Source organism: Hippoglossus stenolepis, chromosome 14 (assembly GCF_022539355.2).
Source record: "Hippoglossus stenolepis isolate QCI-W04-F060 chromosome 14, HSTE1.2, whole genome shotgun sequence".
NCBI lineage: Eukaryota > Metazoa > Chordata > Actinopteri > Pleuronectiformes > Pleuronectidae > Hippoglossus > Hippoglossus stenolepis.
The window spans coordinates 16,269,710-16,297,018 of NC_061496.1; the positions used below are offsets into that span (position 1 = coordinate 16,269,710).

At 42.6% G+C, this 27,309-nt stretch overlaps 1 protein-coding gene across 1 annotated transcript in view; it reads right to left on the minus strand.

Annotated features, from left to right (window-relative positions):
* The window catches only part of trabd2b (TraB domain containing 2B), a 68,804-nt gene that overhangs the window by 10,923 nt on the left and 30,572 nt on the right, over nucleotides 1-27,309 (minus strand). Inside the window, exons 3-4 of the mRNA XM_047343267.1 lie at nucleotides 18,445-18,591; nucleotides 10,896-11,070 (exon numbers count right to left, since the gene is read on the minus strand). Coding sequence (XP_047199223.1) covers nucleotides 10,896-11,070; nucleotides 18,445-18,591 — 322 coding nt within the window. The remainder of the gene's footprint in view (nucleotides 1-10,895; nucleotides 11,071-18,444; nucleotides 18,592-27,309) is intronic.

Consider the following 27,309-nt stretch of genomic DNA (forward strand, 5'->3'; position numbering starts at 1 on the left):
CTTATCAAGCCAAGTGAAATCCCAGATGTCCCTCTGCCTAGCCCCACTTTCCAACTCACCTTAGGGTCCCTCCAGCAAGTTATGGGTCTACTCTCGAGTCTCCTCCCAGTTTGAAGTGCCCGGCGCCCAGGGGGCATCATGACTTGATGCCTGAACCACCTCAACTGTCCAACTGTCCAAGAGCCTACACTCATCAATAACATTAAGTTACTACCATGCTTCATATGGAAGCATCTGCATTTGTTTCAATTTTAGTCATGTATTCAGGTTTTTCTTTTAGTCATCTGCTAATGTACCAGGCAGTGTGTGTGCCATGTGTCCAGTGTATTTGTGTGTGTGTTTACATTATGTTTTATAGAGGAAAGTGCCTCCCTGATGTATCCTGCGTAGCACTACCACTCACCATATGAGTAATGCAGCAAAGATTTTAATAAGGCCAGCATCCCTGCTCCTGGCTGTGCATTTCCATTTGCAGTTTTACAGAGCCGGGATCCCTTTATAAATCACCCAGAAGCCTTTGGATTAACAGAGCGGAGCTGGGGATACAACTACCCCCATTGCCTCAGAAATAGTTGAACCATTGCCTTGAAAACAGAGCATCACTTTCAAATGAAGTGTAAATCTAAAAAGGCAGGATGGTAAATTCCACCTCTCAGCCCAGTTCTAGATTTGTAGAAAGGGAATAACAGCAGCTTGGAGTCTTTCCTCTCACCCCTCCACATTTCTTAATCCTCATCTCCATAATGACTTCACTTGCTATGCATGCAATACGAGGTCCAAGTGTCTCCCTGCTCCGCTCTGAGGTGTTCTGAGCGACAGCTGTTGACATGCAGGTTCGGGTCAAATACAGAGATCAAGAGAATTGCAAGGGGGATCATATCCAGAGGTAGACGGCTGCATGTGGTGGACCTGACACCCGTCCATGTCAGAGAAGGCTGGAGGGAGGGCTCAGTGGTTTTAGTGCGAGAAGCTTTAAAGTGATTCCCCGCGTTTAAATATTTAGACTGCGTGAGCTCGTGCTGCAGTCCGTAAAGCTCTCCTGGTGGGCAGAGAGAAAGTCGTGTGCTGGAGGTGGAATACAAAGGTGCAAAGAAATGGAGACAGGAAGGGAGGTGAGCTGCACCTAAAGGGAAGCTAACAGCATTAAGCGAAAATCGCCCCCATTGTTTGTTTTTATTCCCGGCAGATGTGGTCATCTCTCCTGCTGGGGACAAGGAGATTATAGGGAGCAGCTGGTCAACTGGAGGAGAAAGACGTCTTTCTCCTGGACACTCACACGTAATGGAAGAAGCTGCGGTGTCCTCACAGAGCTCTGTCTCACGGTCTTTATCTTTCCGTCAGTAAATATACTCTCCTCTATCCTTCAATTAAAGTTCAATCAAACATTGAGTTTTCATTTGAGCAGGTAGAAAAGACTCGCACATTTCCTTTTATTCCAAAACTTATGTGCACGCCAGATAGGCTACATTTTCTCAAAGATGGTGTCTGTCATTTAACCACACTGATGAATGTCCAACTGCTACTTTTTCCAGTAAGTTTGGTTTTAAATAGGTATTAGTTGCTATAAAAATGGGGTAAAACATCATGATTGACAGCTGGGAGTGACTCGTGATTGGTTGAGCATGTGTATCGGCGGGACATCGATATACCACCGCTCCATCCCCCAATCACTACAGTGCAGATTCTGGCTTCAAATGTGCAAACTGGCACTGTTCATATCCAGGATATTGTGGCTTTATTTCTGGACAGTGGGAGGAAGTTGAGACGCGTCGTTCATCTTTACTTGCAGCTGCACGCAGCGTGAGCTACGCAATGGAACCACAAAGCAGTCTGGCATGCAGCATATGACGTCAGCCCATTCAAACTGAAGGAGCAGTGTTTCCGCTGAAGCCTAATAAGTGTGAACCCTGCGTGAAAGGAGTGCATTTTGTGCAATGTCTCAGTCTGGTGTGTGTGTTTGGCATTCGACAAGCTTTGAGTAAATGTATGTATGTGCATGCTTGTGTGTCAATATGTGTTTGTGTTCCTGAAGGTGTGCGTGTGTGTGTGTGGTCCAGGTATTAGTCATGTTGTGGGGACCTAAATCTGTTTACACACATTATGGGGACGTGTCTTCCTTATGGGGACGAGTGCAAATAATGTAAAAAAATTTAATTTCGAGGGGAAGATGTGTTTAAGTTCAGGTTTACGTTAAAGTTAGGTTTAGGTTAAGGTTAGAGTAAGGGTGATTATGGTTAGGCAAGTACTAACTATGTTTAAGGTTAGAGTACCTCTCCAAGAAATAAAGTTATGTCCTCTGAAGTCATGGAGAAATGTCTGTGTGTGTGTGTGTGCGTGTGTGTGTGTGTGCTGGCAGTAACCAGAGTTTCACAGCAGTGGTTTCTCAGGACCCAGAGAGCAGCTGGTTTTCATTCTTACCATTTAATCTGCACTTTATTTACACCTGGTACAACAGGTGAATGAAATTAACTACCACGCAGGAAACGCAGCACCAAGAAGTGAACCTTTGTGTGCTTGTATTCTCCGCTCCACATACTTTCTGCTGTGTGCACGTCAGCCAATTTCAGAGCTCAGAGGATCAAAGCGAGTAGGACTGAAGCCTCCATGTGTTTATGAAATGTAGCATTAAGCTTATTGGCTCTAAATAAGGTATGAGATGTTCTAATGAAGTGTGTAATTCTTGAACAAGCTAAAGGTCTACACTGATTTCATTAAAGCAGGGAACCCCACCAGTTTAGCTAAGAGTTACCATAAGACGATGCCCATGCAAACGCAAAGAGTTACATTTCTGCACATTTACAAAACAACATAAGTGTACATGGGCATCGTGTTAGTGCTAATTCTGTGGCTACAGTATTTGAGGGGTATGTGTGATACCCAGGGCTCAGAAACACTTTTAAATTGTTTTACAAGTAGTGAAAATATGTAACGTGGGTAAAAGACAGATCTAACTTATGTAAGAAAGAGAAAGTCATGAATGCAGCTACAGCATAAATGAAATGTGTAATCTAATTTCTGTCAATTATAATAAAATGCTAACTGGCACTTTAATGTAAAACTAAAACTAACTACGTTTTATGGTTTTCATATTGAATATGACATTTTTTATATTTTTTATGAATTAAAAAACAGCACGTTGTTTTTGCATTACATTTTAAATCCAAGTGATTTGTATATAAGCTACAATAGATGCATAATGCATTAAAAACAAAAAAATATATCTTTGCACGGCAAATACAATAAACTGGAATGTTAGGCCGAATGTTTTCAATCTCAGATACTTTTACACAATGAAACAAAGTCTTGTTGGTCTGAGATGCAGCCTGCTTGATTTAATCAATTACAACAACAGACTGTCAAGATAATTTGTACTGTGGACATACTGTACAAGCAGATATGCTGATGGAAAAACTTTTTCAAGGGGCAAGAACATGTGGAAATTTGTTGGTTTTCTGTTACTTGAGTGAAACTTTTTCTTTTTTGTACATGGAAAACAGGACATTCACGAATTTAAAAGCAGGCCAATACATATGTGTGACAACGTGCACTGCAGAAAGAGACATTTCACCTTAATGGACAGTGAGACAGGATGGAAGTGGACCTACGGGACCAAAGAACTGAATGATACGCAATGAGACACATCACTGCAGCAAAAAACACACTATAGGCCAAACCACACTCCTGTTAAATATAAATCTAAATGCGTGCTAAGCTCAAACTGTCATTTGGAAAGCACTAATATCTCTAAATCTCTTCCTCTCTATCTGTCTTCTCCACCAAGCAAAGCGCAACACATGACGCACACATGGTATCTCCGTCACTTCGTAAAAAGCTCTGTGCGAAGGGGAGGACGGCACGAGGCAGAGGAGACGCCGGAGCGAGGGATGGCGTCAGTTTAATAAATGCGAGACAGCACCAGATGGAGAGAGACAAAGTGAGAAGACCAGAAAGATAGCAGCGTAAAACCAGACCGACTGCGTGGAGGGCAGGAAAGTAAAGACAGGAAGACAGACAGAGCGAGAAAGACAGAGAGAGACAGACAGACACAGACAGGGAAAGGGCTGAGAAAAGCAGATATGCAGTAAGGGGATGAGCCACAGAGACAAAGTGACATGCACGCCGGGCAGACTCTCTCCCTCAGTCATCACTTCAACACCACAACACCACAAGCGACTGAAAAACACATGGTCCCGCTCTGCCTGCACAATGATGCTATTATAGGCCTACGCCGGTTAACATGCGCTCAAAAATCAACTTTCGCCGAACGGATCCAAAGTGGATCCGACTTGTAAAACAAACAATGGTACATGTGTATCTTTTGACAGTAACTGCTCTTTTTAGCGATAAATATCTCTGCGGATCATCTGACTTTGCGTCGCAAACATACATAAACACACGTGCGAGTGTGTACGTGTGTGAAGTGGTGTCTAGGCCGTGGCAGCGGGAGGAAATTCCATGGGATGTTTTCAATAAGAGCGGGCAGTGGCTGCCAGAGAACTGGCAAATGAAAACCTGCTGAAGCACACCACAGAGCTCCAGCAGCACACTGCCTCACCCTCACAGCGACCCCCCCCACACACACACACACACAGACACACACCCACACACACCGACACACACACACACACACACACACACACACAGACAAACATACACACACTCCACAGCACAAATGATCATTTACTTGTTTGTAAAAGTGACTGTATGTTAATTTGTTTGTGTGTGACTGGGAACGAGGGCGACAGAGAATTCCCATATTGGTGAATGAGTGAGCGATTGACGACTGCCTGTGTTTACAACAGAGCGCTACATGTGCGGACAGTGTGTCTGCCAGCTCACTGCTGGTGCTGCTGTGTCGTTTTGTGCGAAGGGGGAAATAGTGATGCGTTCACTTGGCCTCACTACGACTACGTCATGCTACGGTGGATGTCTGTGATTGGTCCCCATTACATAATACTGATAGTAATCGTGAACAGCAGTGACCACAGTTTCAAGGAGGAGGATGAGACACCGTGAGGACATGAAGGGAAAGACGATGGAAAAGCTGAATTACTTTTTTTTATAAATATTCATTTTGGGACAAAGCCTTGACTCACTTCAGACAAAAAAGAAATTTTCCAAATTTCCAAACTTTCCTCTACGCTAGCTAGCTTACTGGCTGTATTGTTACATATAAATTCAAATATTAGCTAATTTCAGAAAATATCAAACAGCTTGTTTAAAAATACTTTTGTTCTTTTTTTTCTTTTTTGGATTAATGGGTGTATGATGAAACAGTCACAGCCATCACCTGATGGCTTTTTGATGTTAGCAAGTAGCCAAGTGGTCAAACGCATCGAGTGAAACACAGAAACATTTGTTGGATGTCATGACGCCGGAGTCCAAACCATAGACTGTGTATGAAGATGGACGGTATGACAGCTCCTCAAACGTGAAGCCAAAGCATCACAATCTCCCCCTGGTGGCTGAGATAGGACATGGACCAAATGAACACGTCAAATGTAAATGTTAAATAATCCATCTTTATAAAACGAGTGATTAGACAGTGAGACTGAACAATGTATTACATTTTTGGGCCTGAAATTATAAACCCAAATAAGGGCTTAATAGCTGGTAATAGCTGAAAGTAGCTGCCGGTGACCCCTTTAGTCATTTGATGCAATGCCTATTAAAAAAATACTGAGTCTGGGAGTTAATGAGGAATTGCAGACTGACAGTAATATAAACTCAGTGCTTAAAAATTCAACTATTCAGAAAATATTCTGAATTACTGACTGGAATATGACTGTTGACTGAGTTGCTGCTGTAGACCATTGAAATGTTGGCCCGGCAGCCGGCTCCTGTGAGAGGCTTTATACTGCTCAGTCAGTCTCTTTTATACTGTCTGGAGTAATTAAATTATGCCTGCTGGAGCTCATTTAGCCTATACCTCTGTAATTTGTTATAATAACCTGTGGTGAAAGTGAAGGAAAAACTCTGTAACAACACGTGTGTGCATGCACATGTGCAGGATGAAGGGGAAAAAGGGGGGCAGAGAAAAAGAGAATGAAATGGTTTTAGGGAGGACAAAAGAATACATTTTAGCACATACAAGTACTTATGCTGCAGGAAGGTGTAGGTGTGCACTGAGAGGAAAGGGGGAGGCTGGTAAGTAAGGTGCTGAGCTGAGCAGAGATGGATTTCCTGCCTGAACCACTTTATGCACACGTCGTATAGTTTAATTATCCTGTGAAAAAAACTCCTGGATTGGACTACGACATCGGTAACTCTAGAGGGCCTTGACCTGAGTGCTGCCCTGGCTCTTTCCCGACAGTCCTGTTTTCCTTCTGCGCGCTGGACAAGGTTCAGACTGGAAATGAAGGGTCCAAGGCAAAAACAGCCCGAGTGGCTGTTAATATTTAGCTGTTGTGTGGAAAGAAATGCAACCTGATAAACACAAAAACAGCCACCTGACGTACTCATGAAAGGACACACAAACAGATGGTTACAGTCACAGAGCGACCGTGATCCTGTCAGACTCAGCGCAGGGATCCAAAAAAGTTCTCCAGTCCCACATTATGCTTATTCCATTTAAAAATTCATGAGAATAAGCCATATATCTACGAGCCCGCTGCCTACACTCACACATGTCATTTTAATGTGATTTTTGAGATCTGACCATAAAGATTGGATTTTATACGATCACATTATTATACGCCCACATTTGGACTGGAAACGGCTGTAATTCATCTCCCTGAGCTGTATTTACTTTAAAAGATGTCTGGATAGTCTTAACGCTCACACTTTCTGTCCTCTTTTATTCCTCTTCATTACTCAAAGTGAACACTGTTGTTAGATTATAATCACGCTCATTTCACAACGCAAGGCAAAGAAAACCTTGAAGAGCAATGAACGCGCAGTCAGATTTCTGGGAGTCCAGGCCGTCACTTAATCCGACCTGGCATCGCTGGATGATAAAATTTCATGCTTCATTATGGCCAATGAGAAACTGGGACCAGCGGGGACAGTTACAGGTCCGTAAAGACATGAGTCAGCGTCCTAAAGACAGAAATAAGAGAAGGGGGAAAGGGTTTGTGATTACAGCATGGGGGAGACTTCATTAAGCCTGATTTATTAATCCCTAAGTGTCTTGTTTTTGAAAAATCTGCATCTAGAGACATGTACGGCATTAATCAAACAGGCAAAATAACCTTTTTTCTTTAATCAGAGACACAACTTAGGTCTATCCAATGAAGTGCATTTCTCTACTTTATGTGTATGTCTTTGCAGGTGTATAGAAACTAATGGGAAGGGACATGGTAAATTAAGTTAGACAGATGTTAATCCTACTCGCACAACAATAGTTCAGGAGGAATAAGTTGAAGAAATAACGTGTAGTTTAGATAATAGACAGAGTTTTTTTGTCACAAGTAAATTGTGTGGTTGTTAAAATTGCACAGAATTGTGCAGATAATTTCAATCACTTTCTCTTTAATTTCCACAAATATTTCACAAAGTTTTCCTTATGAACCTTAAAGGTACACAGGACACATGCAGATTGTGAGCTCTAAATTGAATAAATCCCCTGTTTATTCATATGCAGAAATGTTGCCCTCATTGACGACCTTCCCCTTTGCCCCCTGAATGCCTTTACTGAGACTTGTATTTACCCCATGTATTTGTCTGAAATATCTGGGCCTTCAACTCTTCTTCTCTTCGTCATTAAAACCGAACCATGGACTGTATATAAAGTCAGACAACCTGCCAGCTCCCCAAAAGTGACCTGGTGGCGGGCTGCAGTGTTTGTCATAAAACGTCTCCATGTGAGTGGATGGGACATGGACCAAATTAAAAAGTCAAAATACACATCAAATAACTTGTTTCTCAAAGATGTTGTACTTTTCCCAGTAAGTTTGGTTTTACTTTGTTATTTTATGCTTTACAAATCTGGAAAGAAATTTGAAATTAGAATCAAAAGAGAATGATAATTAAATAATAGCGATTTAAAATGCTTATGTGCTGGTGTGGAGGCCCCTAACATCTCCCACTGGTATGTGCATAAGTACTGCATGCACGATTAAGTATGAATCGAGGTATAAGCATGTGTGTGTGTGTGCATGTGTTTATGCATGCAGCGGGCCTATAACTGTAGTGGTTCCTATCACCTCACACTCGCTGGCAGTTCTCTCTCACACGAAGCCGCAGCCTGTAGGTGACCTGACACATATGTTCACCTCCCGTCTATCCAGACCAGGTTGGACACACGGGGAAGCAAACACACAGCTGCTGTGTGAAGGGCAAACGTTTAAAGGAGGCCAACCTGGAGAACATGAGGCTGCATGAGAACGGATTTTAATGGTGAAATGTCTTATTAGGCTGAATAAGTCCCTGCTGGTTCACTTCAAATTCTACATATGGGAGGAACCTGTCTGTCTGTATTTCAATATCCTTGACATTTCAATCGACTTCAAACTTGCCAGCTGTTTTGCTTATGACCCGAATAAATGCTGCATTGACTGTGAAATTTTTTGGACTAACAGAAAATGGTGAAACTGAACTATGAGGCAACAGCAGCTCCATCACAATTTACAACGAATACACCAAGCTGTGACATGAGTTTATCCAAGAACAACATTCATCTATTCATGTATTTATCTGACCTTTTTCCATTATGTAGAAAACCTGATGTTTGCCTTGCCTTTTCCTGTATGCATTAATATAAGGTTGTATTTTTCTTTTCCTTTATGTAGTCTGCGTTGGCTGTTGGCTGTTGGCAGTTCCCATTTCAGATATTTGCTGATGGAAATGTGAACATGCCAGAAGATCAACTGTGCTTTTGTTGCAAAGCCAAACCTGGAGGACATGTGCATATACTGCTCATACTCCAGAGGCAGTGTTCGCTCCGGGGAACCACATCACCTCAAGTCCCACTTTTGAGGCATGTAAACACTCTGGTTTGTATAAAACTGTAAATTTGTCTGACTTTATCAATGCCATAAAATGAAATCAAATGTGTGAGGTATTTGCAGACATATGATGAGTTTACTCCAGCATTGCAAGAGGACACAACTGTGTCATGGCAGGTAGTGCTCATGCTGGACCCACAGAAGTGCTGTGTCGAGTGTGAGGCTGTTTGGCTGATGCATTCTAGAAACATGGAAGCTGGATGAACACAGTCCCTGCCCATGACGACTGAGCTCTCATTTCCCAGTACAGCGCTGCATCATTTTCATTTGGAAACAGATCATACAAATGCTGCCCTGCAAATAATTGAATATAGCACAATTTAATAATAACAAAGTTAGCACCTCTTAAAAGTAATACTCTGTATTTACAAAATGTTGTTGACAAAAGCAAAAAACAACTGTATAATAGGAAACATGGCTGTTTTTTACTCCCTCTCTGCCGTCTTTTGCCTGAGGGGTTGGATTGGATTCACTGGCTTTCTGGGGTTCTCCCTTCTTTCATTGTTTCATAAACACAGCGTGTAACAGGAGAAAGTCCTTGTTGCTTCATCTATGTTCACTGAAACATCTATTTGTTTAAGTGTTATTGCACAAATTCATACAGTCATAACATCTGCTAATCCCAAGCACAAAGAGAGGAGGGAGAGCGAAAATGGCCAGAGGAAGGAACCAGGCATTCAGCATTAATCATACACTGTGGCACACTCACTTGCGTGCACTCTCTCTTCCCACACACTCAAACACACGCACCCTAGAGGCGGTACCACCCATTTTCAGATGCACAGACTGCAGACACACAGTTACAGTAAACAGACACACAGACACCCACCCACCACCTGTTTTTGTGGGCAAACACACTTGCACGTGTGCATATTTTAATACACACACACACACAGTTCCCTCAGGACACGCTACACCATTCAGGAAACATTAGCAGCATTAGCCAGGAATGCTAATTGAAACAAACAGCCCATGGTTTCTTTATTTCTGAGGTAGGGAACTGGCTGTAATTGAGACTTCTGTGCATGTTTGTGTGTGTGTGTGTGTGTGTGTGTGTGTGTGTGGATACACTTGGATAGACACACGTATTTTTTTCATGCCAGAGATCTGGGAACCATTGAACACTATTATTGTCCTGCTTTTTCTCCAGTTTAGCTTTAAAACATAATAGCGAGCAAATTGTTGACCATAAACACACATTAGCCCTGACAGAATCACAACGCAACATGCAAACACACACTCTCACCTCCAATCCGACTGTGTTTGAACAGATCTAATTTAATGCATCACGGAGAAACAGGCCAGAGTTGCTGTGAAGATGGATTCTCACATTGTTTGACTTGGACGTGGAATGTAAATAAAGATAGACGACGTGTTTCCACTTCCTCCTGCTATCAAGAAATGAAGCCCAAATATCCCCGATATACAAAGGCTGTTTACGCATTTTGTGCCAGAGTCTGTGCAGTAGTGATCAGGGATGAAGATGCTGTAGCATCAACACACCCGTTCAACCAATTGCAAGTCTGAGGATTGATAGTCTCAGCTGTCAATCATGATGTTTTTCCTCTTTCTAACAAAATCAAATTATATTATATATATTAATATTTTTGGTTTGACATAGGCTACATCAGTGTGATAAGAACTAAACCTAAAATGACAGAATCCATTATTGAGCTAAATTTATTTGCCATATGAGTGACTTTTTATTTTTGTCCATGTACAAGCCATTAACATGGATGAGGTGGGGTCTATAACCTAAACTGCAGCTAGCCACCAGGTGGTGATCAAAACACTTTGGCTTTGCTTTTGCAGAGATGTCATGTCGTCCATCTTTATATACAGTCTATGGGCCTGGGGTAAGGGGAACCATCTTCGTACCAGAAGATCAAAGGTCAGCTGTCAGAACCTATTTTTACAACATCACTTTTACAGGATTTCAGATTCCCTTACCTGCACCAAAAGCAAAAAAGAATGTCTTGCTTGGGTTCCTCTGCAGCAGCGCAGACACACGGTGAGCCATTCGCTCGTTGCGTTTGTAGATGAGCTCCTGGCGGAAGTAGCTGTCGATCTGTTGGGCTGTCGTGCGGTCATGAGCAGGCAGAGAGCTGTTGATGAAATGGGGAAGCTGAAAGAGAGAGAGAAAGATAGAGAATATTAGAATTTAAAAACCGTCATGGTGAAAATTTAACTACAACACACAAAAAGAGAGCATTTGTAGAAAATGTGGGTATGAAACCTGGCAACCAGGTGCGATTTGATGTCACGGCTAGACAGTAAATGACCAATGCAAGAGTCAGCTCAACAGTCTGGTATTTTGATTGTAAATGGACTGTAGTTAAGACATTTTCTAGTCTCATTGACTCAATGCACTTTGCACTAAAAGCCACATTCACACACACATTCATGCAATGCAACTGTGTGTGTGTGTGTGTGTGTGTGTGTTTAAATGTGTTTAATTGCTGTGTGAATTATTAAGAGTCAGACAGTGCAGAGAGAGGCCACACTGGCTCAGTTCCACTCTTGGCTGCGTCAGTCGATTCAACAGGCTGTTAATCTGTGGGGGAGAGCGGGGGTCTGCCGTGTGGTAGCAGGGGTGTCACATCAGGGTCTTAGCTATTTAACTCAGGAACACACCAAAACACACAAATGTCTCTCTTTCTCTGTATTTAACAGAAATTTAATTTCCTCTTAAGGTATCAGTGTACTTGTATTTGCCATTTGGCTCTTTCTCTTGATGTATACGCAATAAAATGTGAATTATTGGAGGCAGGTAAAATCCCATTTAAACGATCAGCATGTTCCCCCAGTTCCTGATGTTTTAGCTGCTGTAATAAAGGAGTATTTTCTTAACTAGGGCACTTTCGGGTTGTGGTGCTAAAATTATTTTCCACGTTTTATTGAGTGTTGAACTTTTTTGTTATTTAAAAGTTGTAGTCCATTAGCCCCTTTTCAGTACACTAGCTTCCGAGCCCCAGGATGGCAATGTCAGTGTATTTGTCTGTTAGCTCAAGATCCAGTGGATCTCGATTACCATGGATTAAAAATGATTGAAAAGTGATGACAATAAAAAAATGTCACCACTAGTTTCATTCTATAAAAATTAGCATACAGTTTATAGCAGTGGTTCTGAAAAGCAAAAAAAAATGTAATACACAGCGCTGTGCCATCAGTGTCTGATTTATTAAACATTTATATTTTATTGAATATTTATTAAATAACAATTTTTAAAGGATTTTTTAATGGATGCTAATTTTAAATATATTTAAAAAAAATCTCACGTACCCCCTGGAGTACCTTCACGTACCCCCAGGGGTACTAGTACCCCCATTTGAGAACCACTGGTTTATAGCATACACATTTGTTACCACCACCCAAACCACAAATATGTAGTTTAATACATCTTCTTCATCATATAAAATTAATATTCCCTTTCCCTGAAACCAAGTTTATGATATGGATTCATGGTGCCATGATCTGCTTGGCTCTTTAACTTTTTTCATTGGACTTCCTGTTTTATTATGACATTTCTGTTCCCGTTCTACTTCCTGTCTTTGTGTGTTTTCCCCATAGACTGTATGATGAAGACGTAAAGAGAGTTTGTTGTGAGGATGGCCGACACCGGTGTCGATGGGGTGTCAACAAAACCATGTGATCTCTGAGTTATTACGTGATGTACAGCCTCTGTATATTTTGATGCAGAATAATAAGCAGAAAAACTAAGTAAACATACCTTAGTTAAGTAGATACATAGTCTGTCAGTGTCTTTCAAAATAATATAATTAAATCTAATAAAAGGATAGTGCTGCGGAGAATGTGTGTTTTCCAGCTAAAATACAAAGGAATAAAATATAAATAGATATTTAGTTTTTTTTACATATGAATGTTTGGTTTTCATCATTTTGATTGTGGACCAAACATCAATCACAGTGCTTGGTCTGTTTATTCAAAGTTTTATTAGAAAAGAATCGCAAAACTGCTCTTCAATCGGCCTTTGAATAAACATGTGTGTAGCTGATAAGAAGAACAGTTCTTGAGATATACAAGTCACATACTGACAGAGCTTTCTGGAATCACTAGACAGAGGAAAGGTCACTGTTATTGATAGATTGTTCTTTTTCATTTTCTAACACATACAGGTAGATGGAGGGTGAGGAGGGAAGAGGGTAAGGAGAGTAGGGGGTTAAGGTGTAAGGTAGTGGGGGGAGCTGGGATGAGGGGATGATTGACAGGGCAGAGGGAGAGAAAGGATGGGAGAGGAGATTAGGAGGGTTTGAAGTTGAAGAGAAAACAGGGGAACCTCCTCCTCCTCGTCCCCTCATTCTCTCTCTCTCTTCTTCCTTTCTTTCTTTTCATCTTCTCCTCCTTCTTCCTTTCTTTCTTCTCCATCTTCTCCTCCTTCTCGCTCTTCTTCCTTTCTTTCTTCTCCTCTTTCTCCTTCTTGACCCTCTCCTTGTAGCTGTCAGTCTTCAAGGCCTGTTCCTGAAAACACAGAGACAACATAAGTTTCACTCTTCTTTTTCAAAGTCTGAATCGGAAACAAATCAACAATCCAATATTATTCAATCAGAATGAGTTGGTGTAACGTACCTGAAGCACAATGTTCAGCCTCCAGCTCCTTCAGACGGGCGTTTTCAGCCGCCAGCTCCTGGTTCTCCCTCTGCGAGTCCTGGAGGGCTCGGCGGAGCCTTTTCTTCATGCTGCACTTGTGTTGCTCATCTCCTGAGCTTTTGATCCTCTCCATGTCGATTAACAGGTGCTGCAGTGTAGCAAGAAGGTTTCTGTAGAGTACTTTCTTCTGTAGCTGTGTACAAAAGTTTTTGTAGAGTATTCTCTTGGTCCACAGAAACGGGAGCGCAGACGTCTTTAACTTCTCCGTCAGGAGAACAAGCCGAACATCAAACCGTATTATTCATCCGATATGTGAGTGAAAACCTCTCCACAGACTCAGGTCGTGTTCGGTGACGGGGGTTAGCTTGTTAGCTCAGGTGAAGGCGAGCAGGCAACAGGCTAGGAGCTGGAGTCGCGAGCTAACGGTGACGTCACCTGTCCATCAAGTGATAATTATTCATAATATCAAACCTCTATATAATTTAAACGAGTGAGTTAGAAAAAAATTCACCCCCCTCAGAGTTGTCATGAAGGAAGAACTTAGTGATTGAGACTAAAACCGTTTTTTGAACCAGGCTGTAAACAGGTTTAATTCTGCTCAAAAGTCGGGCTTTTTAACATGGGAGTCAATTCCCATTGACTCCTTCTTGGAGCCAGCCTCAAGTGGCCACCCAGTGAACTGCAGCTTTTTGCACTTCCGTATTGGCCTCATCGCTCAGCCCGGGATGTTGCCCCTTGGTTTTCCCTCCAGTTTCCTGTGTCTTGTTTGTCCTTTTTTCTGTCCTTTTCAACTTTAATCGTGTATTTCAGTTCTGTATCTCCAGCGTTGAACTTTTGAGCTGTTATCTGGACTCTGAACCTCTCCTGCCCACTCTCCCACTCGTTTGCTTGTTTGGACTGCTAGCTTGCTGGTTTTGGACTTTGGCCTGTCTCACCTTCCAGTAAGTCGTGTCCTTTGGTTGTTTTGTTTAACTACTAAAGCTGAATTGGTCTCTTGAAGTTGTTCCCATGTCTTTGGTAGAAACCAGTTTGGGAAAAAACCCACCTCACTAGCATCTCTGCTTCTGACCTTGCATGTTAGCTTCCTTTTTTTTGTCTTTTATGTCCAAACAAGAGGACACAGCCATTCTGAGGACACCCAGCAAATCAAATGATGGAGGGATTGAGTTCAGAAAAACAATTTTATTACCTCCTTATGTGTTTGAGTCCTTCAAGAAGTGTTTAATCTGGAATTGTGTTTGAGCGTGACAAGAACAGACACACGCTCACACACACACACAGTGTTCGTCTAATACTGAGTTACACGTTGACACAACAGTAAAACAGCTGTAAATTGTGCATAACTCAGTGTCGGTGTGAGGTATCTGGATGCTGAGTACATGGGGGGATTTATCGTACCACATGTGAACAAGGTGCTGCTCTCCAGCAGTCATCCACAATCTGTATCTGACACATTTCATTCCCTGCAGCGCTCGTCCCGCTCTCCGCCTCACATGGTGGTTGAAATGTTCGGATTCAAACCTACACTGGATGTTTAGTTCTGTCGTTTGTTTTGTGGATTAAAGGCAAACTCTACCGTCAGGGGAATAAAAGGACACATCTGGCGGTTGAGCGGCCTTATGGGTAATGTAGGTGCTGTTTTGATAAGGCAGAATCAGAATGAATAACTGGAGACACTATCTGTGGTTGTGCTGCTTCGATTTTGACTCGACAGTGTTGAGTTGAATGTTTAATAGGGGGCAGGCACTTTTACCCTCACATTAGAGCAGTGAGATAATATTAGTGGGAAAGCTGGTGACATTTAGCCAGGAAATATACTGTAGTTGTGGGATTGGTTAACCCAGCGAGGGGATGGTTCAGTTGTCGACTTTGTCATGTTTCCTCTAAAAATGCATTGTGGCTTGAAATACATAATTACCTCCACCACGGAGGTTATGACTTCATTGCTGTTTGTCTGTAAGCAGGATTACACCATAACTACTGAACCGATTTTTCATTAAAACTAAGAAGAAGGTGGTTATGAGTCAGGGAGGAATCCATTAACTACTGGAGCGGATTCAATGAAGGGGCTGATCCAGGAATTTCTTTTCACTTTCTTGAACATTGTGGTAAAGGGTGTTTTTCAACATTTTTGTGAATGTCTACAAATTTTCAAGTCCATAAATATTATCAGAAATTATTTAAACGACACAAACTACAATGCAAAGTTAAAAATGTTAAACCTGAGAGAAAGAATCCAGATTTTAGCTTGTAGCATGAGGATGCTACCTAATTTTTACTCACATTTGGCTGGTTAATGTTTATTTCCGCACCCGATAGAAATGGTTTATGATTATAAAGCAGATAACATCTGCTTCTAAATGCAGCAACTGTGTGGGAAAAGAGCCACAGGCACGTAGATATCTGCTGCCTGAAGCCTCGTATTGTCTGTGTTTCTTCAGCAGCTAAGTCCAGATTGACAGCTCTTCATCATCAATATGAGTTAAAGAGTGTAAGTGAGGAAGGAGCACTGCATCTTTGCTCTAATGAGTGAGGAGTGTTTTGTGACGAGAGGAAAAAAGTGTTCGGTCGCAGCGGGGTCAAGGTGGGAGTGTAGCGGTAAATGCAGATAAGTTATCGCAGGAAAGCCCATAAGCTGCTCTCTATCCCAACCTGCACAGGAAATGTGGAATGACAGCAAGATATTTCCTCCCTTCCTTACTACCTCTTTGCACTCGTTTACTTAATCATTCTGTCCTGCCAGCAATCTTCTATTCTTTCTTTCCCCTCTGATTTGGCTGTTTTAAGTTCTTCTTTTTTTCTTACCTTCTTTCCCCCTCCCTTTCTTTTGCAATTACATGTTCTATTTTATTTCCATTTCCTTCCTTTTACTTAGCATTTAACCATAGAAACACCAAGGATTTACATCATGTGAGAACTGTGGGAACAGTCAATCATCAGAATAATACAGTACTGATCTTAACTTTTACAAATTTGATTTTAAATCTTGTGCAAGCCATCTCAAGTACACTGACAAAACTGTTTGTAGGTAACTTTCCGGGCAGTTTTTTTTCTTATATTTTATATATAATGACTGCTTTTACTTTCTTTCATTTCTATCCATCTTCTTTCTTCTGTTTCACTTTGAAGTTGCGTCAGTGATGGATCTGGGACCAGATGAGTGTTGAAATACATTAACCTGTATTGCACAATTCTGCCGGGCTGTGTTCTGGGGCCCATCATAGTCCTCGGCCTAATATGATGAAGATGGAGATGGGGGAGCAACCAGGGTTGTGGAATGACTCTGGATTAGATCCTATCTATCAAAAACCACCTGCTCTTTTACGGCCCTGAAACTTCCCTCTCTTTCTCTCACACACTCGTACCTACTACAATAGATTACCAGGCTAAAGCAGCAAGCACCAGAGTCTGAAATCTGGTTGCTCTATATATGTGCTTGGGATGTTAATACGTATGTTGTTATGACATGAGGAAAAGCAGCAAACTGGTATTATTGTATGGATCTATGCAGGAGACACCTGTAGCCGTAAATGCAGGTTATACCAACAAGCTCATGGTCCCCAGGGAGTAACAGATGGATGGACACAGTCGAAGAGGGTATTATGTGTCTAGTGTTGAGGCTTAACAACAGAGCCACGATGACTTTTGAACTGTCTGAACAGTGCGTTGTTCACTTGTATGTGTGTCTCTGGAATCTGCAGTTGAGCGGTGAGTTGATATCATAAGGCGTGCTATGTTTAATGGCACTTCAGGATCATCAAGGTAGGTTTGACACAATAAAGGTCTTCAAGTGACTTCAAATTCGAGGTTGGGGATACTGTGTGTGCTGTCTTTACCGCGTGAGTGTTTATAATATATATCGAATGACCTTTCGACAGCAGAGCTGGGTGTGAAGACTGATGAGCAGGCCGTCACAGAAGGAGCAGAGGCTATGTTAGGAAACACAAAGTTAGAGGGGGACATATGGTGTATTTAGTCCAGAGCTATTAAAGTGTCAGACTATCAAGTAACTTGAGGTCGAGAGGGATTAATATGGTAATATGCAGTTTTGTAGAACTGACGTGTGAGCCTAAAACTTTGAGGTGACGATAGCGTAATAGCAGAAGCGGGTACGAGGCGTTTGCCAACTCAAATTGAGGGTCTGACAGATTTGGGTTCTTGAACACCATTACAGGAGCTGCTAGTAGCTGTTACGTTTATGTGAATATTTTAGAAAACTAAATGACAAATCCGCTGCAAGCCTTTTCTTGCAGTAAAATACGTTTGTAGGGTACTGGGAGAGAGTTTCTGATTCATCCATGATATTTGTGCATATATTTGTCTTTAGCTGTTATACAAGTCTTTATTGTTTTATGAATGAGAGTCAACCTGATTCCACTTGTCACTTCACATTGTCACTTCACACAAAGAGTGAATGTGTGGGTGTGCAATGGCCCTGTCAGGTCAGGATGGGCTGTTAGAAATTATGTTTGGTTTTGATAATGATGTTGGGTTTTGATCTTGCCAGCCCACAATGTTATAGGGGTGAAATGTTAATAGGTAAACTTTTCTAGTTTAGGACATAATGAGAAATTTGCATTAATGTGGCATCAGAACGAGTTGGGTTATGCTTTGCAAACTGGATGTTGCTGGATTTTGGAAGAATTAGAAATTCCCATGTATAGGTAGTCCAGTAGATAAAATGAAGAAAGTCTTCTGTTTAATGTCTCCTGCCAGTTTTCCTGCGAACCTGTTCCTCATCTACTCACCTGACTGCCGTCATGCAGGCTCTGCACATCAATCTCCGGCAGATAATTCCACATTGTATCTCCAGCCCCAAATCTCTTTGTTTAATGGTAATCTCCACATCTTTAAAACGTTAGGTGATCTAAAATCTAAACGGGAGACCGACCTGTGATGTGTCGTGGTTGAAGATGATGGAGCTGAGGTCACCACAGTTGTAGTGTGTTATGAGGTCCTCAGTGGTGTAGGAGCCCTGCAGGCTTCCTGCTCGAACGCCCTCGTGCTGCAGCAGAGTCTGGTTCAAAGCAAACAGCACCTGCAGGGAGAGAGAGAGACGAAAAAGTCAGGAGGGGAGCTGTTAGTTTGAGCATCCGCAAACTCACTTTTCTCCGCTATGTGCCAAAGAAGAATTTGCTTTGATGGAAGAAATTGTGCAAGCTGTGTTTCTCCTTTTAAAAAAATCTAATATGACCTAAATATACAATGAAGTAGTTATGCTGAGTGTTGGAGAAATTAAGCATTTTCATTTCTTCAGGATATTTTCATACACTTTCCATACAGGCTGACTACAGGTAAAACCAGACCACAAAAGACATGGCAACACTCCTCAGACTGTTCTGATCGAGGGAGAGAACGGGGGGGAGAAAGAGAGACAGAAAGAGAGAGGGGCCATTTGAAAATAAGCCCTCTCTCTCTTTCACCAGGACCAGGGTGCCTTAAATTTATGGCGCCCATTAAAATCAAAAGTAAACCCTCTTTCGAGAGAATTTACAGCGTGCAGCCGCCAGCCAGCCCAACGACTACACAGCTGTCCTGGACACAGGGGGTTAACCTCGCAGCTCCCGCCCTCTACAATCCCACGCCACTTCTGACTGGCCTGGCAACCGGGGACCAGGTTGTCAATCACCCTTAAGCTCTCTTTCAAGAACCAGAGGTGTGTTTGAAGAGGAAATGTGTTTTTCTTTCTTTTTTCTTTCTTTGCTGTGCTACACTAGATTTCACACAGATCTCCATTGCACCCAGGGAGACAGTTTGAGTTTGCTTGATTAGGACAAGTGACTCGACTCATCATGTCCTCAAACCACACCAGACTGATCATGTCCTTGATCCCAATTACCAAGAAACCTGACTAGCTCATTGGAAAATACTGCAGGGAGAACGTAAGCATCCCGGCCCCCGATGATTTGTGAAGAAGCTTAAGGCCGATACAGCTGCACGACTGATTGAAGCAGATGTCAAAAGGCCGGGTTGTAATTCACGCAATTAAGTTATATTCACGCAATCATAAATGTCCACACTGCGCATATCCAAGGCTTCAACTCCAGGTAACCTTTACGTCGGCATAATCACAACCAAGCACTGAGCTCAACCTTGTGACTCTGTCTCTCTGAGGTCACTGTGTTTGCGAACCAGTCTCGTGAGGCTTTCAGCTGTAAGTGTTTATTCCTATAATGCAAAGTGACAACTGATGAGCTAACACCATTTATAACTCTCATTATCCCCTTTCTGCTCTTAACCTTTCTCTTTCTCCACTTTCACTCGAGAGTCTCCATCCTCCTCATCTCTCCCAGCACCGGATCCTGAGCCCTTCCTCCCACCAAGAACTTAGTCTGACCTTATTTATTCCTTTAACATACTTCATCCTGCATATTTTTTTTATTCTACTCTCAGCGCCACTTTGCCGCCCTGCCAGGAATAATCCAGGAATGGGTCTTAATCAAACCTGTGACCGTTTCATTCCTAGAAAAAACACTTCTCCCAGGTCATATCTCCACACCAGACTTCCCAATCCCAGAAGCTCCCCTGCTGGCCCAGTAATGACATTATACCTCATGTCAGCTTCTAGTTCCATCTCACATAAGATTCTTTTATTGCTCTTAACTTCAGGGAATGTCAGGGTGCGATGCCAGGCCCATAGAGGCTTATACCTGCCTGACTAACTAGCTACAGTAGCGCCTTCTGCTTTTGCAGATGCTGATTCTGTGCCAATAATTTGCCACTGCCCCAAGTCCTTGACCCACAGGGCTCTTTGCCACGTCTCGAGGGCTTTTCCAAGAGAAACACCAGGGCAGGCCGCATGGGCAGAGTCAAGGTCCGGAGTTGGCAGAGCACACCCAGCTGTGAGGCATCTTGTTATGCAGCCAGCTTCAGCAATTTCCCTTACCATGGCAAAATGCACCAGACGCGACAGACGGGAGGCTGAGGGCATTGACAAAACAGCAAGTCCTCATATTTTTGGTCTAAATAATCAAATTTTAAGGTGACATGTATGTGTATGGGAAAGAAAGTAATAGTTTTAGATGCATGTGGACCAGGTATTGCTCATGTTGTGGGGACCTAAATCAATTTACACGTCACATTGGAGGGACCTTTCTTCCTTATAGGCTCAAAAAGCATGTTCCCATAACGCAAATCAAGTAGTCAGTATGGTTAAGGTTAGAGTAAGTCTCCAGGAAATCAATGTAGCTCAATGTAATGCCCTCTGAAGTCATGGAGATGTGTGTGTTTGTGTTTGTGTGTGTGTGTGTGTGTTTGTGTGTCTGTGTGTGTGTGTGTGTGTGTGTGTGTGTGTGTGTGTGTGTGTGTGTGTGTGTGTGTGTGTGGTTTGCTGTTGAGGGAGTCGCTATTTCAATATTGTCCATCTCCCTGGGATAGAACATCACTGCAGCTGTAACCATGGCGCCTGAGTTTGTGCTGAGCTGAATGAGTGGACATGTCAATCAATGTGAGAGAGGCAGAGGGGGGAGAAACAGGGGGGATGGAGGAAAAACATTCCCAGTGTGAGGACCTGCATGTATATGCATAAGTGTAAATATGTGTGTGTGCATGCACTCATGCTGACTGACAGAGTGGGTGTTCTCATGCTGAAGAGGTCCACTCACCCTGACAGACTGGATTTGTTTCAGCGAGGCCTTTTCAAAGTAACTAACATTGACTCCGCTTGCCACATACTTTACTACCACAGGTCTCTCCTTGCTCTTTTTCACTAGTCTCATCTAATACATGCGTGAGAAACAGCAATTTTAATTAAATAAAAGCTTTATAAGAACAAAGCTGGAAGGAGCGGAGCACACGGATGGTCTTGGAACCTGCGAGCAGAGCACAGCACTCCAAAAATTCATTAGTGAGCGTTGGAAAGAAAACAGAAAGACGGGGTCAGGCTGGAGTGTGTGTGTGTGTGTGGGGGGGGGGGCATGAAAAACATTTGAAAGAATCAGACATCTTTTATGTTTCAGTGGGAAAATGTCATTTATCAACATGTGTGTGCTTTTGCAGCAATTGACCTTGAAGTGCATTAAAATCCTGGCTCTTAGCGAGCGACAGCGTTGGCTTGTTTGAAGGTTTTACAGGACTGAGGCATATAATGAGAAGGTGCCGATGACAAGGTGCTGGAACAGAGAGAGCTCACTCTTGATGACTACATCACTCCCCTATTCCTCCTCAAGTCTAAATCGGAGAATGTGAGTGATGGATGGAGCTAAAGAGCTTCAGGCTGGGATACAACAGGAGGAAGTGTCAAACTGTGGAGGCCAAACGTTGAACCCTGCAGGAGAATATCTAATACCCAGGATTACTGTTAACGTGACAGCTAAAAGACAGTAAAAGAAATGGAAAGAAAGCAAAGAATTAATCGACATTAGCAGTTAATACACGGATCAAGAAAAACGAAATGCTGTCATATGCATGTCCTGTCTGCTTAAATCTGTCACTGTCAACTTTCCCACAGACACCCTTTCAATTTCTCCATCCATTACTCACTTCTTCTATCTCCGCTGTGGTGAAACAATGAGACACTATTCCACATTTCCTGCAAACTCGCAAAGAAAGAGGAAAGAAAGGGAGCTGCAGTGGTACGGGGAAGACGGAGAACAGAGAACAAACGCCAGAGAGGTGAAAGTGTGAGAAAATGGTATAAGACAAATAAAGCCTTGTTCTCTATGAGAGGAGCATGTGTTGTACAGATGGAGATTCTTCAGATTTTGTGAGGTGGAGAGTTTGAGTTTAGGTGTATGGGTATAGCCAGACAGGTGAAGGAAACCCTGGTGGTGTCTGCCAGCGTCGGGCAGGAGAACTGAAAGTTTTGTTCCGATGCACATTTCCCCTCTTTTTTCCCCCTGCTCTACTGCATTTCTCTGTTTGTCTGCCCGTGCGTTTTCCTATGTTTTTCCTTCTCCATTTATGACCCTGTAAATTAGGAAAGCAACTACTGTGTCTTCAGTTAACCATTTTATTATTTTCATCCATATGCGCAAAACAGGCTTCCATCGTTTCTCCTTTTCTTTTTTTTTTGTGGAAAATGCACCGCAAAATGATCAACAGATAATGACCTTTTTGTCATCACATCAGCCGCTAGAATCCAGACCCCTTCAAATTTAACTTTACCATCAGAACATATCCTGTTATTTCATCATTTCATTAGAATCCTTAAAAATAAATAAAAGTATAAGCAGCAGAACATATTTTTCAACTTCTTATTCTGTCTTATCTGATCCCTGGCTCCCATTGGGAAAACCACAACTTTACTGCACGCAACAGGTTGTTTTACTGCTAAAGGGGCCGAATTTCTCATGGTCTCTAACAATATGGGGTAAGAAAAGTGCTGCTATCCTCGTTATTTCTCTTTTTAAAAAAACAAGCACATATGGAAGAGAGATAAGAGGGACATATTCCAACATTATCTTTGTGGCAGAAAGCAGCAGGGTTTATGGGAAATGTGGTGTCAATTTAAAAAAAAAAGTACAGATTAAATAAGAGCTATCAATCATTGAAAACATGGTGCTGTGTTTATGGCGTTCACAGCAAGACCTATTAAAAACAGTGCTGCACTGATTTAGCATTGAAGTATTATAACACTGTCGGAGAAAAACAGATTCAGCAGAACCAGGCACATGCATTACCCACAATGCACCATGACCGCTGGCACTTCAGTCCGAGATTCGCGCGTGTTATGCTACGAGCAACTAATCTAGCCTGTTGCCTTATAGCCAATAGTTCAAGCAAGACAATTAAAGGGCGTAAGGGGAAAACTTTTTGAGGACATATTTTGCAAAGAAACTCAAGGCGTCTACAGTATAGGATGTTACATGACCATGAACATCCGCTTTCGCTCTTTTTTATTTTAAAGGAATAGTCACGCATATTCGATTGTAGGGGAATATTGCGGGTCAAAGTTCAGTTAAACTCAACACTAAGCCACGCTACAAAAAGCCTATGTTTTATTTGCCCCTTGCTCGCGTAAATTGCAAGTGAACAGGAGGCAAAGGTTCGCCACAGCTACATTTGCGTATATGTGACCATGCATGAGGCACATTTTCACAACCTCCTCCACCATCGACTTGTTTGTTGTGTGAGACAATCCCAGGCAACTCAGAGCTGCCCTCTAGTGGATATACTGCTTAAAAAACATGCAAATGTGAAAAAGGCATGGAAGTATATGGGCAGGGACAATTGCATTATTTGAAACGGATGTATCTTTTTTCGTACGTAAAAGCAGCATGAATGACAAGTCTTACACGCTGTGTCTTTATCTCTGTTTAGTCCAAACTGTCTCAGGGTAGTTGCGTTCCCCTCGACTGGTCTCGTCTCCCTGACAGCCACTTGAGTTTCATCGCCTGAGAAAGAGAAGAACTAGACCCCTGACCCAGGACACGCACTGCTGGGCTCCAGCTACAGACGACGAGAGGAGACTGGGTTCACAGCACCCCGGGGTGACCAAAGGGAAGGATGTAGGGAGTTGAAATAACATCCAAGGCAACCCAAGAATAGGAGAAGTGCGATATATCTCATCCCTGTTCCGCACAGAGCAACGTCCAAAAAAGGGTGGATACCATTTAGTGTGAGTGCACTTTCCCCCTCATAGCCACAGCATAGAAGCATAAAAGAATTCATAAAAAAAACACCCCTGCATCCAGTTTCTTTTAACTTATACTATCTCAGTATGACTTCATGCTTGACTGTACATGTAGGAGTGGTGGGGGTATTTTAAAGGTCTGCTTTTGTCTGATCTTTTCGTCCAAGCTCACAGTGAAAAGCACCTTGAATACATTAGGGTGAAAAGATGGTGTCACACAAGACCACATCAAAGTGTGGACAGTCTTTCATTGTTGTCTCCTACAGTTTTATCAACAAGGATCCTTAACACTTTGGACACTTTTTTCTGCTCGTGGGGAATCATGTAACCTGTCCACAGCGTTTAAGGCAACATTCAAGCATAAAAACGCCTCAAATGTGACCTCCAGCGTCAGCGCACTGCCAAAATACTTTTACAGCCCTTCGGCACCTTTCGTTTCATTTGCCCGTTCGAAGGTAAGCAGCACTTCCAACTCATCACATCTGGCATGAGCTGCAGCAACCCAGAGCCGTGCTTTCTTCCAAAACTTTATCCCCGTTAATACCCACAATATACACAAAACACACACATGCACGCACACTCACAAACACATCCAGCCACCCATAAGCACACACGCTAATGATTATAAACATGGCATTCCTCTTTGAGCAATGCCTCTGTACAAACTACATATTGCAGGAAATGAAAAAAGGAGACTTCCTTCCTTCCTTCCTCCCTTCCTCCCTTCCTTCCTTCCTTCCTTTCTGCTCTCTCTCTGTCTTACTAAGTCTCTCACCCTGCCTAGTCTACCCCCTGTCTCAGCCTAGGAAATCCAGGGATTACCAGAGGGACAATCCCAGTGGCAGAGGCCTGCTGCTCCCTGCTTCCACAGAAAGCCTCTCTTTCTTCCCCGTCTTTCTTCCTCCTGTCCTGTCTCATTCTCCCTCTGAGGCAGGGGGCAAGGGTGTAATGACGGGACATATCCCTCTCATAGCGCTGAATGGTCCCTCTAGCCTTCCACCTTCTCTTTGTATTTGATAAAGTTCATTCTCTCTCCATCGACCACTGCTCTCTCTTCTCTGCAGTCTCGTCTCCACTTGTTTGTCTTTTTCCCACTGATAAAACCAGACCTATAGGCACCCACCAACCCCCACACTGCATGCACCTCTCCAGCCCAACGTGCCTCCTTTCTCTGCTCCTAATAAGAGCCTCCAGTGAATTGGGGGGGGGGGTCACCCCAGCTCTACCTACACTTGTCCACAAATAAACCCTGCTGTTTGACTTGGCAGCACTGCCGCTGCGCCAGTCATCCCAGCTTTCCTGCCTCCCAAGAAAACAGAGAATATAATAAAGTATCACTTGATCCGGAGTGAAAAAAGCACACAGCTGCCCACAAGCAGAGGGCGTGGGGTGTGAAATGGGGCTGGAAAATTATAGTGGGAGTTTGTGCTAATTTTTGTTTTTTTCTCTCAACATCAAAGATCTGTTGAACAGGAACAAGCACGTGTAAATACATGAGCAGAACAACACAGCTGCACATTACAGGAATAACAGGTAAATGAGACAGGTGGGGAAGTCGACCTCTTTGCCACTGATTCCTGTCTGACGGCAACATGTGAGATCAAGATGTTTAATCATAAAGGTTTATTAAACTCAAGCCGCTCTAAACATGTTTTATGCTGATAATGGGTCAATGTTAAGGGGTGGCTAATAGTAATCAGTGCATTGATAACTAGAATCGCAGGCCCAACAGTCCTCATATAAAACCACATATGAATTCACTGGATTAGTATTTTTATTTGGATCTGCGCACATGCAAAAGTATCACTCCCCAAAACAGACTTATTTTCTTTCATCAAGATCCATGAATTTTTCTCTGAGAAGTCAACAAAAATGTTGAAAAATCAATTTGAAAGAAGAGTGGGGGAAAAAATCCAGATCTGCACCAGTTTATTGGGGTTTTCCCTGACACTCCTATGACCCAGTTTCATGGAAATCAATTCAGATGTTTTTGCATAATCTAACAAACAAACAATAACCTCCTTGGCAGAGGTATTAATAACCTCACTCTGCAGTTCATCTCAGCTCTGAGGAGAGAGAGAGGGAGAGTGGTGCAGAAACCTTTTTTATGACTCACAACGTGTTGATTCACTTTCACCTCTCTCATCAATTTCATTTCAAACCACGGCACACAGATGCTTTCAGCAAGAAAAACACTCCACGGTCTGACCTGCTCAGCACCAAACACCCATCAACAGGCAGGTGAAGGTTGTGGAGCATTAAGCAGATATGTAATAAATTGAACTTACATCCATCATGTGGCCAGAAATGCAACCATAATCAATGCTATTACTCTGTTTGTGCAGGATGGTAGCAACTGTCTGTGAACATGCTGCAATAATGTGTTTAGTCAATGTTTACAACCTGTTGCACTGCTCCAAGCAGCCAAAACAATCCAACAATCCATCCAAAAAATAATATCTCAGCATAGGTGCAGTGATATTCAAAACGATGGGTCATTGAGTATGTTTATGAGGTGAATAGGTTTTGATAATGAAGCTTCCAAAAAGGCCTGAAAAGGCTCCTATAATATAATCTTATAAAAATAAGTAGAAATACAGATGGGTATCAGGTGAATTTCCTTGGCTTCATAAGTCAAGTATCATTTTCAAACTTTTTAATATCGTGATCTGCTTTATTCCAAGAAATGTCCTATAGAATCATCGATGCACGTTAGCTTCACTCGAAGCAAATAAAATGATCTCACCCACCGGCACATCTGTCAGATTTCCCTCTGTTGTTTTAAGGAAAATAAGATTAAAGGCCTTGCTAAGATCGAGCCTAGATCAGGTCACTCTAACCTTATCTCCCCCTAAAGCTCGTAGTCCATCAGTAACATCATGGCCTCCACTAATCCTAACACATTTCACAGACTGCTTTTTTTTCTTCCAAAGGAAAAATTCGCATTGAATTCCACTGGATTTATCCAGCTCCCATTATGATGTGTGATGCTATCCAAACCAGATGAACTGGGTCTTCTCCGCGGCATGAGAAAGGAGCAGTCAGAAACAGCCGTCTATACTTAAAAATGCCTCCTCTGCCCCAAACCAGGGCCCGGCCACTCTCTCTTATCTCCGTCCGTCTGCTTTGGTTGGACTAATGGCTTGAGACAGATTCATTCCAAAAGAATGGCTTGTCCTTTGC